The 23,283-nt window shown below is 45.8% G+C and overlaps 1 protein-coding gene across 2 annotated transcripts in view; it reads left to right on the top strand.

Annotated features, from left to right (window-relative positions):
* The window catches only part of znf839 (zinc finger protein 839), a 29,539-nt gene extending 6,466 nt beyond the window's left edge, over window positions 1-23,073 (top strand). Inside the window, exons 4-10 of one of the 2 annotated variants that reach the window (XM_061743763.1) lie at window positions 2,011-2,124; window positions 2,210-2,302; window positions 14,240-14,386; window positions 15,273-15,377; window positions 19,435-19,522; window positions 21,608-21,734; window positions 21,825-23,073. In XM_061743763.1, coding sequence (XP_061599747.1) covers window positions 2,011-2,124; window positions 2,210-2,302; window positions 14,240-14,386; window positions 15,273-15,377; window positions 19,435-19,522; window positions 21,608-21,734; window positions 21,825-22,593 — 1,443 coding nt within the window. In that variant the 3' untranslated portion in view covers window positions 22,594-23,073. The remainder of the gene's footprint in view (window positions 1-2,010; window positions 2,125-2,209; window positions 2,303-14,239; window positions 14,387-15,272; window positions 15,378-19,434; window positions 19,523-21,607; window positions 21,735-21,824) is intronic. The other variant, XM_061743764.1, reaches the window with a different exon arrangement.
* The last annotated feature ends 210 nt before the right edge of the window (window positions 23,074-23,283 follow it).

Genomic DNA, 23,283 nt, shown 5'->3' with positions numbered 1-23,283 from the left:
TAACGCGGAACCATAAATCAGCCTTCACAGCGCGACTCCACTGTCCGCCGGCACGTGCCTGGCTCGTGCTCCTCGCCACGCCGACTCTGCGCTCATATATTTAATAAATTTATAAAGCCCATATATTTATAAAGCCCCGCCTGGCCGAGCCCTAACACTGAGGCCATGGTAGATTTAGGTTACTGTTGACTTGTTTCCCCTGCCTGCTCTGCTCACTCGCAGATTACGTGACCAGATCATGTGACTGGTCAAATCGCAGTCTTTGCGGTTAGAAAATCTAATTTTATCAGGAGGAGGAGGAGGAGGAGGTTTCTGTGGAAACAGGTGGAGGAGGAGGTTTCTGTGGAAACAGGTGGAGGAGGAGGTTTCTGTGGAAACAGGTGGAGGAGGAGGAGGAGGTTTCTGTGGAAACAGGTGGAGGAGGAGGTTTCTGTGGAAACAGGTGGTGGTGGAGGAGGAGGTTTCTGTGGAAACAGGTGGAGGAGGAAGAGGAGGTTTCTGTGGAAACAGGTGGTGGTGGAGGAAGAGGAGGAGGAGGTTTCTGTGGAAACAGGTGGAGGAGGAGGAGGAGGAGGAGGTTTCTGTGGAAACAGGTGGAGGAGGAGGAGGAGGTTTCTGTGGGAACAGGTGGTGGTGGTGGTGGTGGGGGAGGAGGAGGTGGTTGTTTTTGTAGTAACACCTGAACAGATCAGGGGCCTCATTTATAAAAGAGTGCGTAGGATTCATACTAAAAGTGCACGTGCACCCAAAAGCCGAACATACGCACACCTGCACGCAATGTTGGCTTTATAAATCACATTCCAGCTGGAAGGTTGCGCACGTGAATTCGCCTCATATCCCGCCCTCTACATGCCCACTTTTTTACCAAGAATGGTCAATGCAAAGCACGTGGCGACTGTATTTGCATATAAATGAACCTGCCGATCAACAGTGTTTTACACTCAAAAATCATGGCAGGGAAGACCAGAAAGAGAACTTTCGCGGAGACTGAGATGGAGATGAGGTGGAGGCCAGGAAAACGACATTATGTGGTGGTCACAGTAATGTCATCACTAACAACAATAAAGCGAGTGAGTTGCCTGCCAGAATCTGATTTCTGGCCGCGGGAGCGCGCACAGCAGCCCGTTGAGCGATAGCGCTGAAACGTCAGATTTTCAGATTATGAAGCTCAAGAATGAGATCAAATCATATTTAGGTAGAAACAACCTTTCATTAACTGTATTTGGCCTTCAATCAATTTTTGGCAGGTAAAAAGACCCATTTTCATGGGAGAAATCAGATTCTGGCAGGCATCACTTTTTGACACCGGCACGGCGTGTCCTGCACCTGCATGGCGTTTCCGCGGTAGGATGATTTGACAGATGAAAATACCCCGTCAGATCACCCTTCCACATAGACATCAACATTTATCTATGTGGAAGCGTGATCTGACGTTTTTTTTTCTTCCGCCGAAGCGTCGTACACATAGATCTATGTGGAAGCACGTTCTGACTTCCTGCTGTTAAATTGTCTATTTGCATGAAAAAGCCTTTGAAAAAAAATAAACTGAGATAAAAGAAAAGGGGATCGTACGGTAGTATTTTCTGCAGAGGTAGGACAACTCGGCAGAGAAGTATCATTTCATCCTATGGGTAGGACGATTCGCGGAGGTAGGACAACTCGGCAGAACACCGGCTTGGCTGTACATGGATCTATAAGTCTGATATGTGATGACATTAAAAGTATGACATGAATCTGGCTTCATTTCACCACCTCACCGCCTGCGTCGCCAGTTCCCCATATCTTCAAAATGTTTCTACGGGAGGGTCAGGTTTGGCGTAAAGATACACACATTTTTCGGTTAGTTTTTTTTTTTTTTAAATCCCAACCTTTGCGTAGAAGGTGGCTTGCGCATCTTTCAAGCCCTTTTTTGTGCGCAAGCGAGCTTTATAAATGAGGCCCTAGATCTTCATGGAGCGTCATCTTCTTGACCAGGATTGTAGTAACTAATCTGATTTGTATCTCTCTCAGGTGACTGTGAGCTTCATGGGTAGGCGGGGCCGTCGTGGTCGCCCTCCTAAACTAGGAGTCTCCATGGTAACTGCAGAACAGCAGGTAGAGAGGAGGCAAGACCGGCTGCAGGAGGTAAGAAGAGGGATTCTGAGGATTCTGGTGACTGATCGCTGAAGACCAACGTGGGTTCTGTTTTTCCACAATGGCATATCTGCAGCTGGTGGAGCAGTGTGAGGATGAGGAGCTGATGGACATCGTCCTTCCTCGTTTGACCAAAGTGATGAGTCTGTGGGAGCTGCTTCTAGCTAAGGTACACCATCATGCAAACTCTTGGGAAGAACTGCTGAGTCTGAGCTCCTTTTTGGTTATGATTCGTGGTCAGGAGGTCTGGTTTGGCCAGCTTGGTTTTTGGGCGAGCACAAGGCATTTAGATGTCCACCAAAGGTTTCTCTGATGCTGAACAACCCATCGTTAGAAGTCAGATGTAGTTGCTGGAGGTTGCATGGACCAGGGGCACAAAGAGTGCGTGGATTTCAACGTGAAACCGTGCTTGGAATTTTCACGTACGCAAAAAAAAATTCAGATGTAAAAAAACTGTGCGTACGCCCAAATCTACGCAGGTTGCTCTGTACATACCAATCAATGTGGATTTGAGCACACATGTGAGAGCACAACACTCCGCCCTGTCTCCTCCCTCAAATGTTTGAATATGATAAACCGCTCATCTTAACAAAAAATTTGTAAAAACAGGTAAAACAGATAGATGGAGACAGTCCTGTCAAAAGTTGAGGCCTGAAAAAAATAATTTATTTTCCGATTTCAGCTGCATTTCATTATCGTACGGGTTTATGAATGTTTATGGGCAGTGTTAGTGCATCATTGCACTCTGCTTTTCTTGTTTGTATTTTAAGAACTGACACCAGAACTTAAGTTTGTGGATGAAAAACTGCTCCTCGTTCCGCTTTATTGTCACGCGTATTATATACCGACGGATTAAGACCAATGTACACGTTTATTGGGTCTTACACATTGTGGATGTCCGCGATCACCTCTCTCATAAGTACCGTATTTTCACGACCATACGGCGCACCGTGTGAAAAGGCGCACCCTCAGTTTTGTGTGTCATTTTTGGTTTTAAAACACACATACGGCGCACCGACCCAAAAGGCGCCGTCTACAGACACGGAGCTGCACACACGCACGCTGCAAAACACACACACGCGCTGCAGAACACACACACAAGAGTGCTTATTTAAAAGTAGAGCAGGAGCAAAACTTAGTTTGATATTTTATTTCACTTTTCACATCAATCAAACCCTTCAAGGTTCATCTTCTGTTTCCGCATTAAAGAATTAAAAAAAACACGGGTCGCCGCACATAAACCTGTCTCAGCCACCAGCCCTTTTCATTTCACTCTGGCTGGAAAAGTCTGTTTAGGCAATGCTTTTCTTTTAAAAATCACCATAGCCGGCAGTTTCTGTCCATCAGCGTGGCAGGCAAGCACAAGAGTAAATACACTTTTCATACCCCGTTGTGCTGCGGATCCCGACCGCGGCGGTCCCGGGTCCTGCTCCCTCGCGCTGGTCCTCCTCCGCTCCCCTGCGTCCCGGGTCCCGGGTCCCGCGTCACCCCCCCGCGCTGGTCCCGCTCACACACACGCGCATGTCGGGGATCTGGTATCGGGGTTTGTATCCGACAGGAGCTCCGCTCCGCTAATTCAGCTGCGCCAGTCCGAATTTCCAGACCTGTCTCAACCACTTGATCATCATCCCTTCATCCCATAATGACTCCGGCTGGAAACGTCTTATGCAAAGTTTTTCTTTTAAAAATCACCATACAGTTTCTGTCCATCAGCGTGGCAGGCAAGCACAACATTAATGAGAATGTATGTGTTTCGCGCAGCGACACACACACACGCACACGCATGTCGGGGTACCGGGGTTTGTAACCGACAGATTTCGCTGAAAATCTCGGAGGGTGAAGCTGATCAGACCTGGGACGTACCCCAGAAATCCCTGCTCCCAAAGCGGGCGGGAACCAGGTCGATCGGACCCCGCTTGGGGAACCAGGAAGTCGGGCTAGTGCAGCGCGCATCACCGCGGCTTCAACCGGGGGAATGGACCGGTTCCGACCAGCCGGGACCGGAGGAGCCCGCCTGGACTGGTAGCAGGGGCTCCCGGGGAAAGAGCACCGGCATTTCAGCCGGATCTGCCCCGGGGATGCGGCGATCAGACCCCGCAAACCCACGGCAGGTGCTTCCTCGGTTCCCGACATGCAAAACACACGCGCTGCAGAACACACACACAAATGTGCTTATTTAAAAATATAGCGGGAGCGAAACTTAATTTGATTGTATTTTATTTCACTTTACACATCAAGCAATTCCTTAAAAGTCTTCATCTTCTGTTTACGCATTAAACAGCTCAGGATCGTCTCATTCAAACCGCAACTCACGGGTTCCCGGCTTCACCCGCCCCCTTCTCTTTTTACCGTTCTCATGGTGGCCGGCCTTACATTACCGTAATTCAGGTAATAGACACAGCGCACCAGCGTTTCATAAGGCGCCCGGCACATTTAAGAAAAAATTTAAAAAAAATTATGTGCGCCTTATGGTCGCGAAAATACGGTATAACAATGTGAACAATATACATTTATATTTAAAACATGAAGCATCACGATCTGATTCCTCTGCTGCAGAAATAAAGTTGTGCCAACGTGATTATCGAGGTACAAACGTGAGAAATAAAGAACAAAGTCGCTGTAACTCGGAGTGTTGCATCCGCAGGAGGAGAGACCAGTCTAGATCCCGGTCCATCACCGGAGAAACACTTTCTGGACCTGCAGCTCCTGCAGCCGACTCCAAATCAGACTCTGAAAGTTTCCAATAAATAAAAAGAAAAACTTTATTCATCATTGCTGAATCACATCAGTTCGTACCAACCAACCTTTCTGTGACATCTTAGTTTTATTTTAAAAGACAACTTTACAGAACCGGTTTTTGCTGCAAAATGTATTTTAATGTTTTTCTGTCCAGACACAGTTATGGGATGTTTTAGGATCTGGCTTTAATCTCCAGTAGTCGTCCCATACGGTCGTCATGGTGACAGAGATGTCCGACCTGTAGCAGCTCCAGCTGAAAGATCATGTTGGTCTGAACCGGAGCAGCTGGTCCAGTTCAGGGCAGAGATCCAGAAGATCCTCTTGGTACCTAAACCAGCTGATGGTCCAGTCTCAGTCCTGGACCAGCAGATCTAGACTAAACCAGCTGATGGTCCAGTCTTAGTCCTGGACCAGCAGATCCAGACTAAACCAGCTGATGGTCCAGTCTTAGTCCTGGACCAGCAGATCCAGACTAAACCAGCTGATGGTCCAGTCTTAGTCCTGGACCAGCAGATCCAGACTAAACCAGCTGATGGTCCACTCTTAGTCCTGGACCAGCAGATCCAGACTAAACCAGCTGATGGTCCAGTCTTAGTCCTGGACCAGCAGATCCAGACTAAACCAGCTGATGGTCCAGTCTTAGTCCTGGACCAGCAGATCCAGACTAAACCAGCTGATGGTCCAGTCTTAGTCCTGGACCAGCAGATCCAGACTAAACCAGCTGATGGTCCAGTCTTAGTCCTGGACCAGCAGATCCAGACTAAACCAGCTGATGGTCCAGTCTTAGTCCTGGACCAGCAGGTCCAGACTAAACCAGCTGATGGTCCAGTCTTAGTCCTGGACCAGCAGATCTAGACTAAACCAGCTGATGGTCCAGTCTTAGTCCTGGACCAGCAGATCCAGACTAAACCAGCTGATGGTCCAGTCTTAGTCCTGGACCAGCAGATCCAGACTAAACCAGCTGATGGTCCAGTCTTAGTCCTGGACCAGCAGATCCAGACTAAACCAGCTGATGGTCCAGTCTTAGTCCTGGACCAGCAGGTCCAGACTAAACCAGCTGATGGTCCAGTCTTAGTCCTGGACCAGCAGGTCGTGTGATCTGATCATCAGCAGGTTCCTCCAACGGAGCCAAAGCTCCATCAGGATTGGCTGGTTTCATCGTTGAGCTCCTTTAGTTGTTTGTTCAGATTATGTGGTTGATTGTGAGATTATTGCAGCTCCACTCTTGTGTAACTTATCTGGTGATGTGGGGACTGTCGTGTCCTTCACGTGGTCGTGAACTTATTGTTGACGTTACGTTTTCTCATATTCTGCACTTCACTGCATCACCAGTAGGGTTGGGCATCGTTTGGATTTTAACGATTCCGATTCCGATTCTCAATTTCGATTTCTGTTCTAAACGATTATCGATTCCGATTCTTTGAGGTGCAGGTCAACAGGTTACAAATATTTCACAAGATTTTTTTTTTTCATTTGAAAACGCCTTTACACAGGCCATTTTTATTTATTCACACTGCCAGTTGACTTGATACAGTTTAATTTGGTTGCTGTACTGTAACTAGGGTATTCGAATACAAGGAGGGTCCCTAACTAACTGCTGAATTGCGGAAACACACAAGTTGCTAGCAGTCTAAAAACAAAGAACTGCACCCCAGGTGGAAAATAAAATAAAACAAACCCTGGACCAGGGGCGGAGCAGGGGTCCCAGCCTAGGGGGGGCGAAGCATTCAAGATGGGCCCTTGTGGCCTAAACATCTCCGCTAAAACATAATCGCTAAAAAAATGCCACAGATCAGCCCTCTGACACACAACCACAGCACACAGGCGACACGGTCAGAACCTTTCACATGAGCTTCTAGCACCATGGATTTACTAGTCATTATGTCAAACCTAATTATAAGCCTAATGCAGACTTTAAGATATAAGTATCAAACTAGAGATAAAAATCAAATGACATCCAGTAATGTCTATGGAAGCCCATTTCCGCCAGTAAAAGAAAAAAATAAGATGAAATCTTAGCCTTAAAAATAAAAATATCCCCATGGTAAATCACAATTATGACCAGGGCTGCACATAATTATTTTGGTCTGGTGCTCAGAGGAGCCCCTGGCCACACATGTGACTTGGGGCTCCAAAAACGCGGTGACCTGTCTCGCCGGATCGATAAAAGAGGGATGCAGGAATAAGTTATAGGCAAAACGATATTTATTCACTTATAAAGATGAATTAACAAATTATGGTGCGTGTTAGTCTGTAGAGTCAGTATAAAAGTTACAGTTTTTATCGGCCAGATTGGGATGCTCACGGCATATTTTGCACCTAGGGTTGCCAACTTTCAGAAATAGAAATAAAGGACGCCCCAATTTCAGCAGCGCAGGAGCCAAATTAATTCTTTAATAGCATTGAACTTGCATGACTGTACAGACAGCCAACCATATAGCAGCTGAAATAGCCTCCTATGCTATGTATTTCCACATCAGCCAAGGTGTAGAATATTGCTTCAGGTGAAGAATATGGTGTAAAAGTTAACTTATTTCAATAATTCAACTAGAATATGATGTAAAAGTTAACTTATTTCAATAATTCAACTAGAATAAGGTGTAAAAGTTAATTTATTTCAATAATTCAACTAGAATATGGTGTAAAAGTTAATCTATTTCAATAATTCAACTTAAAAGGTGAAACTAATATATTACCTAGTCTTATTACATGCAAAGCAAGATATGTTGAACCTTTATTTGTTATAATTTTGATGATGGAATTGTTTATTGATTTCATAAAATATTCTCTAATTTATTTTTTATTTGGGGTTTTCATAAACTGTGAGCCATAATCAGAGAGCAGCGTCTTGCTGGTGCAGGAAACTGCTACATGCAGTGACGGACACTGGCTGATTTATGGTTCCGCGTTGCACCAACGCAGAGCTTACAGGGATACGCGGGAACGTGAACGTATGGTACGCGTCGCCGCGTAACATGCAGCTACTTCTCGGCGAACACACGTTTTCTGTTCGATTCGGGTAGTGGTTCAGCTTGGCGTCTCTTTGTAGTTGGTGGTGGTGGTGGAACGCCAAAATAATTACTTAATGGCGCTTGCTTCTTGGACATTTTGACGAGACGTGTCGGGGTTTGTTCAGTAAAGCTGCTTGTGATTCCTGCCCAACCCACCGCCGCAACGAGCGTGGAGGGGGAGTAAGGACGCGCTGTGATTGGCCAGTACCAACTTTGAGTGGCAGTTCTGGGGAAAAGCTCTCGCAATAGATTTTTTAATATTAATATTCTGGTCTGGCCACAACCAATAATATGAGCCCCAGCTGTTGGTACGCAAAAGCGCTTCGCAGCATAAAATTGACAGCGCACTGTGGATTTTGGATTTTGCGCTCTGGCGGCCCACTTATGTGCAGCCCTGATTATGACATAAAAAGTCATAATTTCAACTTTTTATCTCATAATTAAGACTTTCTATCTCATAATTTCGACTTTCTTTCTCATAATTATGACCGTGAGCGTAGAAAGTGGCGTACGCACGTTTTTTGTGTACTGCACTCTTAGTACATGAGGCCCCAGGTCCCTTAGACCCCTCTGATGTCACTCGCAGAGTTCGGAATGATGGTTCTGAAGCTCACTGGCCACGGTTACATGATGTTTTTTAATTCGGAATTAATCATTCTGAATTAAATAATTCCGAATTAAACTATTTTCCTTTCAGTTTACATGGAAATAGTAATTCCGAATTGAGGTTTACATGGAAAACACGTTTGATCGGCTTTATCAAATTCCGCTTAAGGTCTGGGGGTTGGAGCTTGTTGAAGTTCTTGACGCAAAAGGTGGTCCAACCCGGTACTAGCAAGATGTACCTAATAAAGTGGCCTTTGAGTGTATTCCTTTACGATGTTTTGAGAAAAATGAATCCAACTTGATAGACTTCAGAGGAACCATCCAAATAAGGTAACTGGAGACATCGGATAAAAAAATACTGAAATGTAATTCATTTACATCAATTACCAAAAATGGTGACCTTAAAATCAGATTATGAATGGTTACCAGGGGACATTTCGTAAAGCAATCAATGAGTCAATCCTGAACATTATTTTTTTTTTTTTTTTATTTATTTACTTATTTTTAATTAAATGATTTTGTAAATATTTTCCTGGGGAGGAGAAAAGGTCCACATGACTATAGATATGCAATAATCTGTGTCTGTGTGAACCTGTTTTTCAAATAATCATAATTCCTGATCCATCTGAATTTACAGACTGCAAGGAATTTTTAAGCATTTTTTTTTTTTAATTAATCATAAACAATGATCATATCTGCCATACTCTGTCTGATCATCTTCAAACTCACCACAAGCTCTGTCGACCGTGAAGCTCAGGAAATACTGTGAGTTTCATACATTTTTAGATTTTGGACACTGAACATATTTCATATTTTTGTGGCAACCTACATCAGAATGATTTGTGTTTTTTTTTTTTTCCAGAATTGTTCAGTGAAAGGTTGAATTATGATGGATGTTTTGGACCATTATACAAGGATTTGCTGTTTAGCAGCAGAGAGAAGCAGCTATAACATTTTAGGGGGTCAGACTGTATCAATGGCCATAGCTTTGATCCCATTGAAGCCATTGTTTAATCTTGCTCAAATTTGGTGCATATGTTTGCAGTCGTACTCCCAACACGTCTGTAGTGTCATATTTAGGAAAACATCGCGCCACCTGTTGGTAACAAGAAATATGCTTTCTATTAGAGTTTGCATTGTCCTCGATACCTCAGATTTTCTGTGTCACTGCGCGTTCATGTCGGCGCTGATCAGAAATCAGCTGGAGCCGCGAGCGGCTGAGAGTAAAACAGCCCGTCTACATCCCTTTTTTAATTCTCTTCTCAGCCACCAGGTTTATGAACATCTGCACCTCAGAGTTGGATCACCAAACAGACGTTTTGCGCTTTATAATAAAATCGCCGCGAGCCGCGCTCGCGCTGACTCCCGCTTCCTGATTCAAACGTCTGACGGCCCCGCCCCCCGACCAATCAGTGGCACTCCCTTCATCTATTCTCCGGAGTTTGGCAGAAAAATTTCTTTATATCATGTTGTCTGTCGCCCGCAATATTTTTTCTTTTTTTCAACGGCGCCATAGTTGGCTAGCTACAAACTCTATAAATCCGATAATGCAGTGGTCCCCATCCTTTTCTGAACCCCTGACCGGTTTAATGTCTGACAATATTTTCACGGCTCAATCTAAAGCTGTAGTTGATAAAAACTAAATAAAATGACAAGATCAGCGTTAAAAACTGTGGTATTTTCTCTATAGTAATAATAATAATAATAAAACATAATATTCGAAAAAAATAAAATAATGGAAATTGTAAATTACCTTTTAATATGAGCATTTCTATAAATGTGTTTTTATGTCTCTTTAACGTTATTTAAAGCCAGGCTTTTATTTTATTTATTATATATTAAGTAGACCGATATTTAGTGCTTTTATTTTGAAAGTGTCTCGCCGAGACATTGTAAACATCCGGTGCTTCGGACTTTAGTGCGTGCGTGCGTGCGTGCGTGCGTGCGTGTGTGTGTGGGGCTAGCCTCATAGTTGTATCTGCATCTGACTGTTATATTAAAAAAAAGTACCTATTTGCCACTTACATTTTATTTTTTATCTTATTTTATTTCTCTACCAGCAGTTTGAATTTCCCCTTTTCTTTGTTAATTGTCTCAACACATTTTTATAATAAATTAATATAAACATTGTTGAGCCTGGAACGATATTTAGTTTTAATTATGTTCATTGTGGAGAAAGCTGCCTCACAGCTGTATGTGGACCCAAATATGGGCAGGATGTTTTAAGATGGTCAGTTTATTTTCTGTGACTTCAGTTCAGACTTGAGTGGATATGTTTGATGAAAAATCCATGGTTTTGTTTCAGCGGCATTTCACTTTTGCACTTTGAACGCCACGGTCTCTGAACGTATGAGACACACTGGTTTTGTCCCAGTGTGAAGACTGAATCAGGAGGAATCTGTCCATTCCGGGTTGAACTTTCCTTTCCACCTGTTACGCTTCTCATCTCTGTATATAGAGTCAAGCTAATTACCGTATTTTGACGACCATACAGCGCCGTGTGGAAAAACGCACCCTCAGTTTTGTGTGTGTCATTTCTGTATTTAAAACACACACACGGCGCGCCGCGTGGAAAGGCGCCGTCTACACACACGGAGCGCCGCCTTACAACAACACACACACAAGCATACAAGTGTGCATATTTAAAAATAGAGCGGGAACAAAACTTAGTTTGATTGTACTTTATTTAAGATTTATAATTACATTAATCAGTTGTCAGGACTCAGCGCGTCAGGTTTCATCCAAGCCTGATCAGCTGAGACGGGCAGGAGCCCGCAGCTCTCTGGCTGCGGAGCAGCCGAGTCTTTCCGATGCTTTTGTGAAAGCCCGACCAACAGTCCAGTCCAGCAGACACGTCAGCCCTCCATCTACATGTACAATCCTTCAGCAGTAAAGGACGGAGCCCGCAAGCCCGAGCGGCACCGACCTCCCCGGCCGTGGGTCAGGATAAATGATCGCGCTCGCTCGCTCTGGGCGCAGACCCAAGTAATCGATCCCTGATCCTGGCGGATCTAAACCTACTCTGTGCAAAATGAAGGATTTACTCTGTAAATACACACCATTTCTCTTACTATTACACGTACAGCTAGCTGATGGCCCTTTCGCACTAGTCCCGCCTCAGCTTGGTTCTACCCGCCACGGCCCCGTCTTGCGCTTTTGCACTAGGGGCTGAGACGGGTAGAGCCGCTCCAGGCCGATACTTTTTCTGTAACCATTCTGGCGAGGTTCTATCAGGGCTGAGCCGGGACTATTCCTGACGTCGCCACCCTCCGCGCCACTGATTGGTCGGGGGGCGGGGCCGTCATCACCCTCCGTGCCACTGATTGGTCGGGGGGCGGGGCCGTCAGACGTTTGAATCAGGAAGCGGGAGTCAGCGCAAGCGCTGCGATTTTATTATAAAGCGCAAAACGTCTGTTTGGTGATCCAACTCTGAGGTGCAGATGTTCATAAACTTGGTGGCTGAGGAGAGAATTAAAAAAGGGATGTAGACGGGCTGTTTTACTCACTGCTGCTCGCGGCTCCAGCTGATTTCTGATCAGCGCCGACATGAACAAAGCGGTTGCGCAATCGAGTACGTCACAGCAGCTTCACCCCAACCTGCCCACTTCTCACCTGGCTGTGGAAAAACAAACGGGGACAAAACGGGTAGAGGCGGGTAGAGGCGGGTAGAGGCGTGACGAGCCGAGTCGGGCCGAGTAAGGAGTAGTGCAAAAGGGCCATGAGTGTCTTCTCCTCATTTGGTCGGGAGTTGCTATGCAGTCCCACGGCCCCCGCGGCCCACATGTACAAAACTGAATTTATTTTGCGGCCCACTAGGTGGCGCTATGGTTAAGAATCACTGATTTATACCACAACCTCAGAATTTTGTTATTTCTTATGTTAATGATGAGTGGGTGACTTTGATGGGAACACGAAAGGTACTTTATAGTGATATTCACCAAGAATGTGCTGGGGCCTGGAGGGGGTGGGCATAGGTCCGAGGGCCCAACCAATGCTGCTTGCAGCTTTCATTTTATAAATGAGTTTCCCTATTGGGATAGGTAACGTACAGTATTCACTTTTTTACTGAAGATTAAATATTCATTATCATTTTTAATCATCTTCATCATCTATGAAATAATACCGTATTTTCGCGACCATAAGGCGCACATTTTTTTTTTTTTTTTTTTTTTTTTTTTTTTTTTTTTATAAATGTGCCGGGCGCCTTTTGAAACGGTGCGCCGTGTCTATTACCTGAATTACGGTAATGTAAGGCCGGCCACCATGAGAACGGTAAAGGGAGAAGGGGGCGGGTGAAGCCCCCGTGAGTTGCGACGTGAATGAGACTCCACTGAGCTGTTTAATGCGAAACAGATGATGAAAACTTTTAAGGATTTGCTTGATGTGTAAAGTGAAATAAAATACAATCAAACTAAGTTTTGCTCCGCTCTATTTAAATAAGCACACTTGTGTGTGTGTGTTCTGCAGCGCGTGTGTTTTGCATGTCGGGAACCGAGGAAGCACCTGCCGTGGGTTTGCGGGGTCCGATCGCCGCATCCCCGCTGCAGATCCAGTGCTCTTTCCCCGGGAGCCCCTGCTACAAGTCCATGTGGGCTCCTGCGGTCCTGGCCGGTTGGAACCGGTGACTTTCCCCGGTTAAAGCAGCGGCTGGAGCAGCGCGGTGATGCGCGCTGCTGCAGCCGACTTCCTGGTTCCCCAAGCGGTCCGATCACCTGGTTCCTGGCCGCTTTACGAGAAGGGATTTCTGGGGTCTGTCTCAGGTCAGATCAGCTTCACCCTCCGAAATTTGCAGCCAAATCTGTCGGTTACAAACCCGGTACCGGATCCCGACATGCGCGTGTGTGTTCGCGACGCGACACACACTTACTGGTTTATGTGGCGCTGGCCTGGCGCAGCTGATGGACAGAAACTGTGGTGATTTTTAAAAGAAAAACTTTGCATAAGACATTTCCAGCCGGAGTCATTATAAGGGTGAATGAAAAGAGGGGGCTGGATGAAGGGATGATGATCAAGAAGCCGAGACAGGTCTGGAAATTCGGACTGGCGCAGCTGAATTAACGGAGCTCCTGTCAGATAGGCTACAACCCGGTACCGGATCCCCGACAGCGCGTGTGTGAGCGGGTCCAGCGCGGGGGACCCGGGATGCGGGACCCGGGACCGCCGCGGGACCAGCGCGGGGGGGCAGACGGGGAGCGGACCCGGTCCAGCGCGAGGGAGCAGACGGGGAGCGGGACCCGGGACCGCCGCGGTCGGGATTTTTAAAAGAAAAGCGTTCCCTAAAGAGACTTTTCCAGCCAAAGTGAAATGAAAAGGGCTGGATGGATGAGGAGATGATCAGTGGCTGAGACAGGTTTATGTGCAGCAACCCGGTGGTTTTTTAAAATTCTTTAATGCAGAAACAGAATATGAACCTTTTGAAGGGTTTGATTGATGTGAAAAGTGAAACAAAATATCAAACTAAGTTTTGCTTCCGCTGTATTTTTAGCGCGTGTGTGTTTTGCAGTGCGCGTGTCTGCAGCTCCGTCTCCTTAGACGGCGCCTTTTGGGTCGGTGCGCCGTATGTGTGTTTTAAAACCAAAAATGACACACAAAACTGAGGGTGTGCCTTTCCACACAGTGCGCCATATGGTCGCGAAAATACGGTAATTGATCAATTGCTTGGTTAGCCAGGCTGGCTCTGTGGTCCTGCCTAGACTGGATCTAGCAGAATCAGCCAGTTCTTGATGGTGTCTGGGTTCCGTCTCTTCCAGGTGGAGTGGGGAGGTCCCACCCATACTCGCTTTCCAGCCATCTACAAGGAGTTTGAATCCCTGCAGGCTCAAGTGAGACAGGCTGCCCAGGACTACATCAGCGGTCCGCAGGGTGGGGCCACACCTCTGGAGGTCCGGAACATCGAGGTGAGTCCATCTTAGCTCATCAACTAATTACATCTGTTATTGAGACAATTTAAAACTAAATTCATCTTAAGGCTGAATTCTGGTTCTGCGTTAAATCAACGCAGAGCCTACACCGTAGGGTACGCGGCTACACGGGAGGCTCTCCGTAGCCTACGCCGTAGCCTGACGTGCACCTCCTAAAAGATTTAACTACGCGTCAAGGTGATGCAGACCCAACGCAGACCGAGAGGGCTGTGATTGGTTTGCTTGGTAGCAACGCATTTCCGGTTTCGGTTCGTGAAGCAGTCGTGAACTTTCAGCTCTCTTTTCTTCGTGTGTGTGTGATTTATTTATTTATTTATTTTTTTGGGTTGTTTTGGTTTTTTGCACAATAGTTGTCTTTATCTCTTTGATTCACTGTGGCCGGAAAAGCCAGAAGATAAACAAAGTAGTGCTCTGGGGGGGTGTTGCACCGCGGCGAAATGGAGTGACGGAGAAGTCCAAAGGGTTCATGACGGCGCAACGGCGTAGGCTCTGCGTTGGTTTAACGCAGAACCTTAAATCAGGCTTTAAGGCACTTAAGACCCCCATCAGTTCACTTCAATCTGGTCCCTGTTAGTCCACTTAAATCTAGTCCAAATCAGTTCAGTCCCCTTCAATCCACCTGGTTCATGTCAGTCCAATTAGATTATTTGTAATTTAGAATGGTTCCATCCTGATCAATCATGAAAGCCAGCACCAAAGTCAGTCTCTGGAGGGTAAGGGCGTTAGAGGTTTACTCTGCTTAAAGGTAACCACCGATGCAAAAGCCAGAACAGAGAGGACCCTGATACCTGTAGACCCAAGTCAGAACTGTGATTGTGTTTCTGAACCGGTAAGCAACTGTTTTCTCTGGACTCTCCTTTAGGTGGCCCGGTGTCTCGGGATCCTGGATGAGGTGAACCGGATGAAGGTGGTTCCTGGAGCATCTCCCAGCTCCAGCCAGACCAATAAGAATGTCCGATACATGGAGGTAGACCTCCTGTCAATGGCCACGGTTACATGTTGTTTTTTAATTTGGAATTAATTATTCCGAATTAAATAATTCCAAATTAAACTATTTTCCCTTGAGTTTACATGGAAAACTAGTTTGATCCGCTTTATCTAATTCCGCTTAAGGTCTGGGGGTTGGGAAGGTTCTGATTGGATAGGGGGACGGACCGGAAGTTACGTCAACCGGAAATTATGTCTACTGGAAGAAAAACAAACTTAGAAACGTTTACAACTTTGAAAAGCTCACAATTTTTTTGTTTCCTGCCATCTGTTCTTTTAATTATTTCCAGGTCCTCCAAGCTATTTATTAAATAAATGGTTTCTGCTCTTGACCAGCGTTTACTGCGTGCTGCCATCTTGAAACTTTGTTTGGAAAACCAGCCCGGCGCGGAATATAAGCGTCATGGAGACAGACGGGCGAGGGAACGAGCAGAAAGAAAGACCAGAATTAATTTAAAGTGTATACATAATTTGTATACATAATAATCGCCCAATTATTCTATTCGGATTTAAAATCGGAATAAACCAACCACTTACTTCGGAATTAAGTTGAATTCGGAATGGCCATTTTCATTCAGAATTAGGCGTTTTACATGGTAATTTTTACTAATTTTAAATAAGATTTAATTTTAATTCTGAATTAAAAAGGAATTAAACTTCCCATGTAAACGCACTGATTGTTTGGGGGGGTCAGGTGGTTGTGGGCTCTTTATGTCAAACTATTCAAAAGTTATGGCAGAAAGTAGGGACTTGTCGCAGGATTGACATGCACATTTTGATGTATAACACACCTGGGTGCACGTAACGGTTCGGGCCGTATTAACGGCCGAAGAAATGACATATATTGTGCCAAAACTACACAATTAATTGTTCAGTTTCGGCCATGGCGCCAGGAGACTTTTCTTTAAGTTGCGACATGATACAGGTGTGTACCGATTTTTGTGCATGTACGTCAAACCCGTATTGTGGGTTTGACGTAGTTTTCTGGGGGGCGCTGTTGAGCCATTAGGCCACGCCCATTAATGCAAACCATTAAATATCACATTTTTCCCCAGCCCTGGCTTGCGTGCAAAATTTGTTTTCTCCTACATATACAATAGGGCCTTTGCACTGTAAGTGTTCGGGCCCTAATAAGTACAGTAGGACAAATTGTGACTCGCCCTTATTTCACTGCTTTGACTGCGCCGCTGGGTCCTGACTCCGCTCTGAAGTGTCTTTCTCTTCTGACGCCTGTGGTGCGGGTCTGTTTTTTTGATTGAAAAACATAGTTATTGGTAGTTGTTTTCGCTCTTTTTTTCTTCTGGGCAAAAAGATTCTTATAAACCGACATGCCACGATCGATTATATCTGAGAACTGGAATGAACGATTCGTCAAAGGGTCCCGTTCTTGAGCTGCTGCTGAAGCTCATTGGTCATTCTCATCATTGTTGCTAAGCGACCGAGTGTTAGTCCATCCTCCTCATCTTTATCAACACTTGTGTGCATTTCTTCCTCTTCTATTTCATCGTCGCTTTGTGGCTATGTCATTTCTGCCAGGTCTGCATCAGTCAGCGGATTTGCGTCTGCATCAATCAGGGCATTAATGTCATCCGGATTCATGTCTCCTCCAAGCTGTTTAGCCAGATTCACAGCTGTAATTACAGCAGAGTGATGGATCTCGTCAAGAGAGCCTCCAGTCGTGGTTTGCACTGCCTCTGGCCACAGTTTTTTCTAGCAGGCTTTCAAAGTTTCAGATTTCATCTCCTGAATTGCCCTCTGAATATTTTGGAGACATGATGTGATAGTTTATCTACGCCAGTAGTCCTTCAGAGATAAATCTTGATCCGAGTCCATAGCCTCAACAAGATGTTGCAAGGTGTTGCGCGTATAGAGAGCCTTGAAAGCACGGATGATGCCTTGGTCCATGGGATGAATCAGGGATGTAGTGTTTGGCGACAGAAATTCAATTTGCACACCATCATATGCCAAATCATCAGCATGACCTCCAGCGTTGTCAGCGAGCAGAAGCACTTTAAAGTCTAGTCCTTTTCCTCTTAAATAATGCTTGACCTCCGGGATGAAACAGTGTGTGAACCAATCCAGACTGAGCGCTATTGTCATCCAAGCCTTTGCGTTGTGCATCCAGTAAACGGGCAAAGCAGCCATATTTTTGTTTTTCAGGGCTCTAGGATTTTTAGACCTATAAATAAGCCCTGGTTAAAACCTGGAGCATTTACGCACATAACAAGAGTCAAACGATCTTTTTGGGCTTTAAATCCCAGGGCTTTGGTATTTGCATGATGAAGGTCCGGGAGGGCATTCTTTTCCAAAATAAGCCAGTCTCATCCATATTAAAAACTTGTTGAGGCTCATATCCCCCTTCCTCAATGATCGCTTTAAATATATTGTTCACGAATGCTTCTGCTCCCGCCGTATTCGCAGAGGCGATCTCTCCGTGGAGAGAAAAGTTTTTAAGTCCAAAGCGTTTCTTAAATTTTTCAAACCAGCCCTTGCTGGCCAGAAATGCTCTTGTTACGGCGTGATCAGCACTCGATGATGGCCCGGTATCTGCATCCTCTTCCTCCTCCTCCTCTTCCCTGTCATCGCTGTCAGCATAGATTTGATACAGTGTGATACAGCTTTTGTGCAGATAACGTTCGTATCCAGCGTAATGTTTTTTTTACTGCAGTCATTATTCCACAAAGCTAATGCCGACTCCATCCTTACCATGGTCTTGTTGCGGACAGTTGCAACCCTTTTTGCTTACTTATTTTGCTTTCCTACGTTATTGCTGCTGTCCTCCTTATGTTATTTTCCTCCTTCTTTATGTAACGAACGGAAGATTAGTTAATTCCGTAAAGGCGACTTACAGCCGCATAGCTTTTACTTTAGAATGTCCAGAAGTTTAACTTTTTCTGCGACAGCAAGCATCTTCCTCTGCCTTTTGGGCCCGATTGCGAGCGCCTCTGTCGGTGCTGAACGTTTTGTCGACATCATGGGTTTTGGAGAATATTTGCAAATTTAAATTTGGCATGGTGTTTTGTTTAACCAATCAGAATGCAGAACACAATGCACAATGGAAATCCGCAAAGCAGCGAGACGGCGGAAGGTGAACCGCGAAATAGCGAGGGATTACTGTACAAGTTAATAAAATGAACTGGTACGAGTTAATAAAATATACCAGCACGAGTTAATAAAATATACTAGTACGATTTAATAAAAAATACCAGTACGAGTTAATAAAACATACTAGTACAAGTTAATAAAACAAACCAGAAGGAGGTCATAAAATATACCGGTACGAGTTAATAAAATTCACTAGTTAAGCAAAAGCTTTGACTAACTGATGGAAGTTGTTCTTGTGAAGATGCGGACAGTCTGGTCTGGACTAGTTGAAGTTTGTTGATGGATTTGAGTGGAAGACCAGAGAAGTGAGTTACACTCGTCGAGACGAGTTACTGAAGCATAAATCAAAGTGGCAACGTTCGTAGGCGAATACAAGACAGTTGATATTATTTATAAGGTGATATTTTCCATCCAGCTTAACCATTTCTCTTCACCCCTTTGGGTGCATCGTTGGACAGAAGACCCATCTTTACCTGCATTAGTCACCTCCTTCCAGACGAGAACCCCGCTGGTTCATCTCAAAGCTGTCTAACAGCAAGCTGATGATGAATTTAACTAAGTTGTTCATTAAGTGTCACATTTGATTCCAGCGGCTTCTGGTATCAGAACTGAACACTTATGATGAAATGACAATGTATCAGAACTAAACTTTTAACCTTCCCTGGGGTATCCCTGAAACCAGGAATCTTTCTTTTACTGTCCTCTCATTCAAGTAAACACAAGTGCTATTTTTTATTTTTTATTTTTTTCCTTCATTATTTTTTATTATTTTTTGTTTCGACCCTAAAGGAGGCGTGGCCCTTTTGAAGACAGGGAAGTTATGCAGCACTGTTTCCTTCTATAGTGAGTGACGTCAGACCAGGACCTGAGTAGGAGGATGATGACCAGCAGGACCAATTTGACCTCTGTTCAGCTTTGTTTCTCTTTTTCAGAACTCCAAGATGTTACCACCATCAAAGCGGTTCAAGATAGAGAACAGTGTTGGAGTCCAACAGAATGGTGTGGAGCCTCTACGGACTGGTAAGATACTGCTGGTGGGGGTGGACGGTATCAAGTATCATATTTCATGATGCTGAGAAAAGAAAAGTAAATGGGTGTCCCCATCCCATGTGGCCCCTCCTTTAGCAGGAAAGCCTGCAAGAGGGTGAATCCATGTTAGTTGTTGGGCTGAGCTCGACTAGGCGCCCTGGATGGAAGCCAGGGGCCTCATGTACGAAGAGTGCGTGGATTTCAACGTGAGTCCGTGCATGGAATTCTTGCTTATGCAAAAAGATTCTCAGATTCTGAAACACTGTGCATACGCCAACACAATCACGATCAACGTGGATTTGAGCGCACAAGCAAGAGTACAACACTCCTCCCTGTGTCCTCCCTCAAGTAGATATATTTGAATATGATAATGAGGATATATATCCATTAAAATAAAATAAATAATAAATAAATTTTTAATAAAATAAAAATAATGTATTTGTGGGCATTTCTTCCTATTTAAGCTGCATTGCATTATGGGTAATGCTGTTCTTTGCTTTGTGTTGCGTTCTGTGAAAAGTTGTGGTTTTATTATGATCGTAAGGGTTTGTGAATGTTTATGGGCAGCATTAGTGCATCATTACACTCTGCTTTTCCAGAACTTAAGTTGGTGGGCGAAAAACGGCTCCTAGTTACGCTTTAAGCCTGAATTATGGTTCTGCGTTAACCTACGCCATAGGGTACTGTCACGCGTATTGTAAGTTCTTTTTATCAACTTTTCTAGGTGAAACCTTAATAGCAAAAGGGTGTTTAAGTCTGGACCTTGGAGGAGCTCCTTGTTCCTTGAATTGAGGATGCGCAGTCAAACACCACCCTCAGTTTTTGCTGAGGGGGGTGCTAATACTAATGGATTAAGCCCAATGTACACGTTTATGGGGTCTTACTCATTGTGGATGTCTGCGATCACCTCTCTCATAAGTATAACGATGTGAACAACATTAACTTATAGTTAAAACATGAAGCATTACTATCTGATTCCTCTGCAGAAATAAAGACTGTGCCAACATGATTATTGAGGTGCAAACGTGAGAAATAAAGAACAAAGTTGCTGTAACTCGGGAGTGTTGCATCCGCAGGTGGAGAGACCGGTCTAGATCCCGGTCCATCACCGGAGAAACACTTTCTGGACCTGCAGCACCTGCAGCTGACTAATATCAGACTCTGAAAGTTGCCTAAACATTCAATAACAACTTTATTCATCATTGTTGAATCACATCAGTTCGTACCAACCAACCTTTCTGTGACATCTTAGTTTTATTTTAAAAGACAACTTTACAGAACCGTTTTTTTGCTGCAAAATGTATTTTAATGTTTTTCTGTCCAGACACAGTTATGGGATGTTTTAGGATCTGGCTTTTATCTCCAGTAGTCGTCCCATACGGTCGTCATGGTGACGGCGATGTCCGACCTGTAGCAGCTCCAACTGAAAGGTCATGTTGGTCTGAACCGGAGCAGCTGGTCCAGTTCAGGACAGAGATCCAGAAGATCCTCTTGGTACCTAAACCAGCTGATGGTCCAGTCTTAGTCCTGGACCAGCAGGTTGGTGTGATCTGATCATCAGCAGGTTCCTCTAACGGAGCCAAAGCTCCATCAGGATTTGCTGGTTCCATCGTTGAGCTCCTTTAGTTGTTTGTTCAGATCATGTGGTTGATTGTGAGATTGTTGCAGCTCCACTCGTTTGTGTGGGGACTGTCGTGTCCTTCATGTGGTTGTGAACTTATTGTTGATGTCATGTTTCCTCATATTTCTGGACTTCACTGCACTTGGGTTTGGACAAAAACTCAGAAAAGCCTCACTTGATGTGTGCGTGAAGGACTGCAACTTTCCACGTTCAAATCACTTTTTGAACATCCTACCGTGAGCGTAGAAAGTGGTGTACACACGTTTTTTGTGCGCCGCACGTTTTGTACATGAGGCCCCTGGTCTCCCGGACTCACCAACAAGGCCCTCCCTAGGGCTGCATCTAAAGTGGGACCCCAGTAACTGGTTCCAGGCAGGGGGGAGACTATGCTCCTTGATTAAATTTGTCCATATATGTACATACAGTGATTTGTTGATTGTTTCATGTCCTCTAAGGTGGAGGTACGGTGACACCTGTTACTCTGGTGAACTCTCCACTGAGGTCCTGCTCGGTGTCTGTGTCTCCTCTGGTGATTCCAGGTGGATCCAACCTGCTCTCCACCTGTGCTGACTCAACTTCCAGGTGAGATGAGACTACCTGCCTAAACTTGTTTTCCTGTGTGTGAACCAGCTGTTCAGCTCAGCTCTTAATGCCTCTTTCCTGATCCTCCAGTTCCTCTGGCTCCACCTCTCCAACCTCTGCCCAGGCTCCGCCTCCTGCTACGCCCATGGAGGTGGTTCCAATCAGTGACAAGGAAGGACACCTGCTGGTGTGTCCAGACCAGGAGTTCAACTCCCAGGTGATGGAGTTGGAGAATGTTCGGAATTCCTCCTCTGCCCGAGCCACAAACACAGAGTCTGGGTCCGGGCAGCCCCCCGCGCCTGGGTCCGGGCAGCCCCCCGCGCCTGGGCCCGGGCAGCCCCCCTCGCCTGGGCCCGGGCAGCCCCCCGCGCCTGGGCCCGGGCAGCCCCCCGCGCCTGGGCCCGGGCAGCCCCCCGCGCCTGGGCCCGGGCAGCCCCCCGCGCCTGGGCCCGGGCAGCCCCCCTCGCCTGGGCCCGGGCAGCCCCCCTCGCCTGGGCCCGGGCAGCCCCCCTCGCCTGGGCCCGGGCAGCCCCCCTCGCCTGGGCCCGGGCAGCCCCCCGTACCTGGCTTGGACCAAACCACTGCGATCTTTCAGCTCCAACAGACTGAAGTGTCCCAGTCAGAGTCCAGCTCAGCAGAACCACGTGACACTGAAGAGTTGCAGGAGGGCCAAGAGATCTACATCCAGACCGAGGGGCTGACGGTCCAGCTGGCAGAGCCAGGGGAGGATGGAATTGTCATTGTCAATGGACCTGATGGAACCACCATGCACATCCAGACCCCCCAGGGGGTCCCACTGGAGGCTGTCCAGGCCCTGCTGGGCATTGAGGCGTCAGATGGAACCAAAGCTCCTCAGTAGATGTCCAACATGTTCTTTAGAGACCAGAACCTGAATCTTAAAGTAGACCAACTCACCTGCATCAGGGGAGTTGTGCTCTGTGGTTGGCCACCCAGAGTCTCTTTGGAGTTCTGAACTTATGTGGGATGAGCAAACGGGTCGAGAATTAGGTCCCCTGCTGGATTTCAAAGACTCTGCTGTGGTTGTACATTTCTAAACTGGTTTTCTGTCCGTGGTTCCAGGTTTGGACTTGATTTAAACGTTAAGACAATAGTTTGTTTATATGTAGATAAATGAGAAGAACAAAGTTTAAAAGAGTTGCACTATTTTATTACTTTTGATAAAACGTCACTCCAGTTGTTTTGAACATCAACTGAACGTTTAAATCGATGTGAAGCTGCCGACCACCTCTGCGAGGAACTCCTTCATTTGTCATTTTGATGGTTCAAGTGCAGCATGCAACCAACACGTTTCATGTTCCTCCAATAAACTCGAATTTCTGATCAGTGTCATTGTCCATCATTCCTCAGGGTTCCTTAGGTTCCTCTGTTCCTCCCCTCTTCAGATACTCACTGAAGGGGGGGGGGTGGGCGGGGGGGTTGCTCACTCCTCAGGATTAGAGCTCAGTCCAGCCCCCTCCCGGGGTTGGTAGAGGGAGCAATGCCCAGGACTGACTTAGGTAGGAGCACTGGGTGGTAAAAATGGGAAAAA

Source organism: Cololabis saira, chromosome 16, assembly GCF_033807715.1.
Source record: "Cololabis saira isolate AMF1-May2022 chromosome 16, fColSai1.1, whole genome shotgun sequence".
In the NCBI taxonomy this organism is placed as follows: domain Eukaryota; kingdom Metazoa; phylum Chordata; class Actinopteri; order Beloniformes; family Belonidae; genus Cololabis; species Cololabis saira.
Note: the sequence above shows the minus strand (reverse complement) of the source record. Positions and strands in the feature narration are given on the sequence as shown.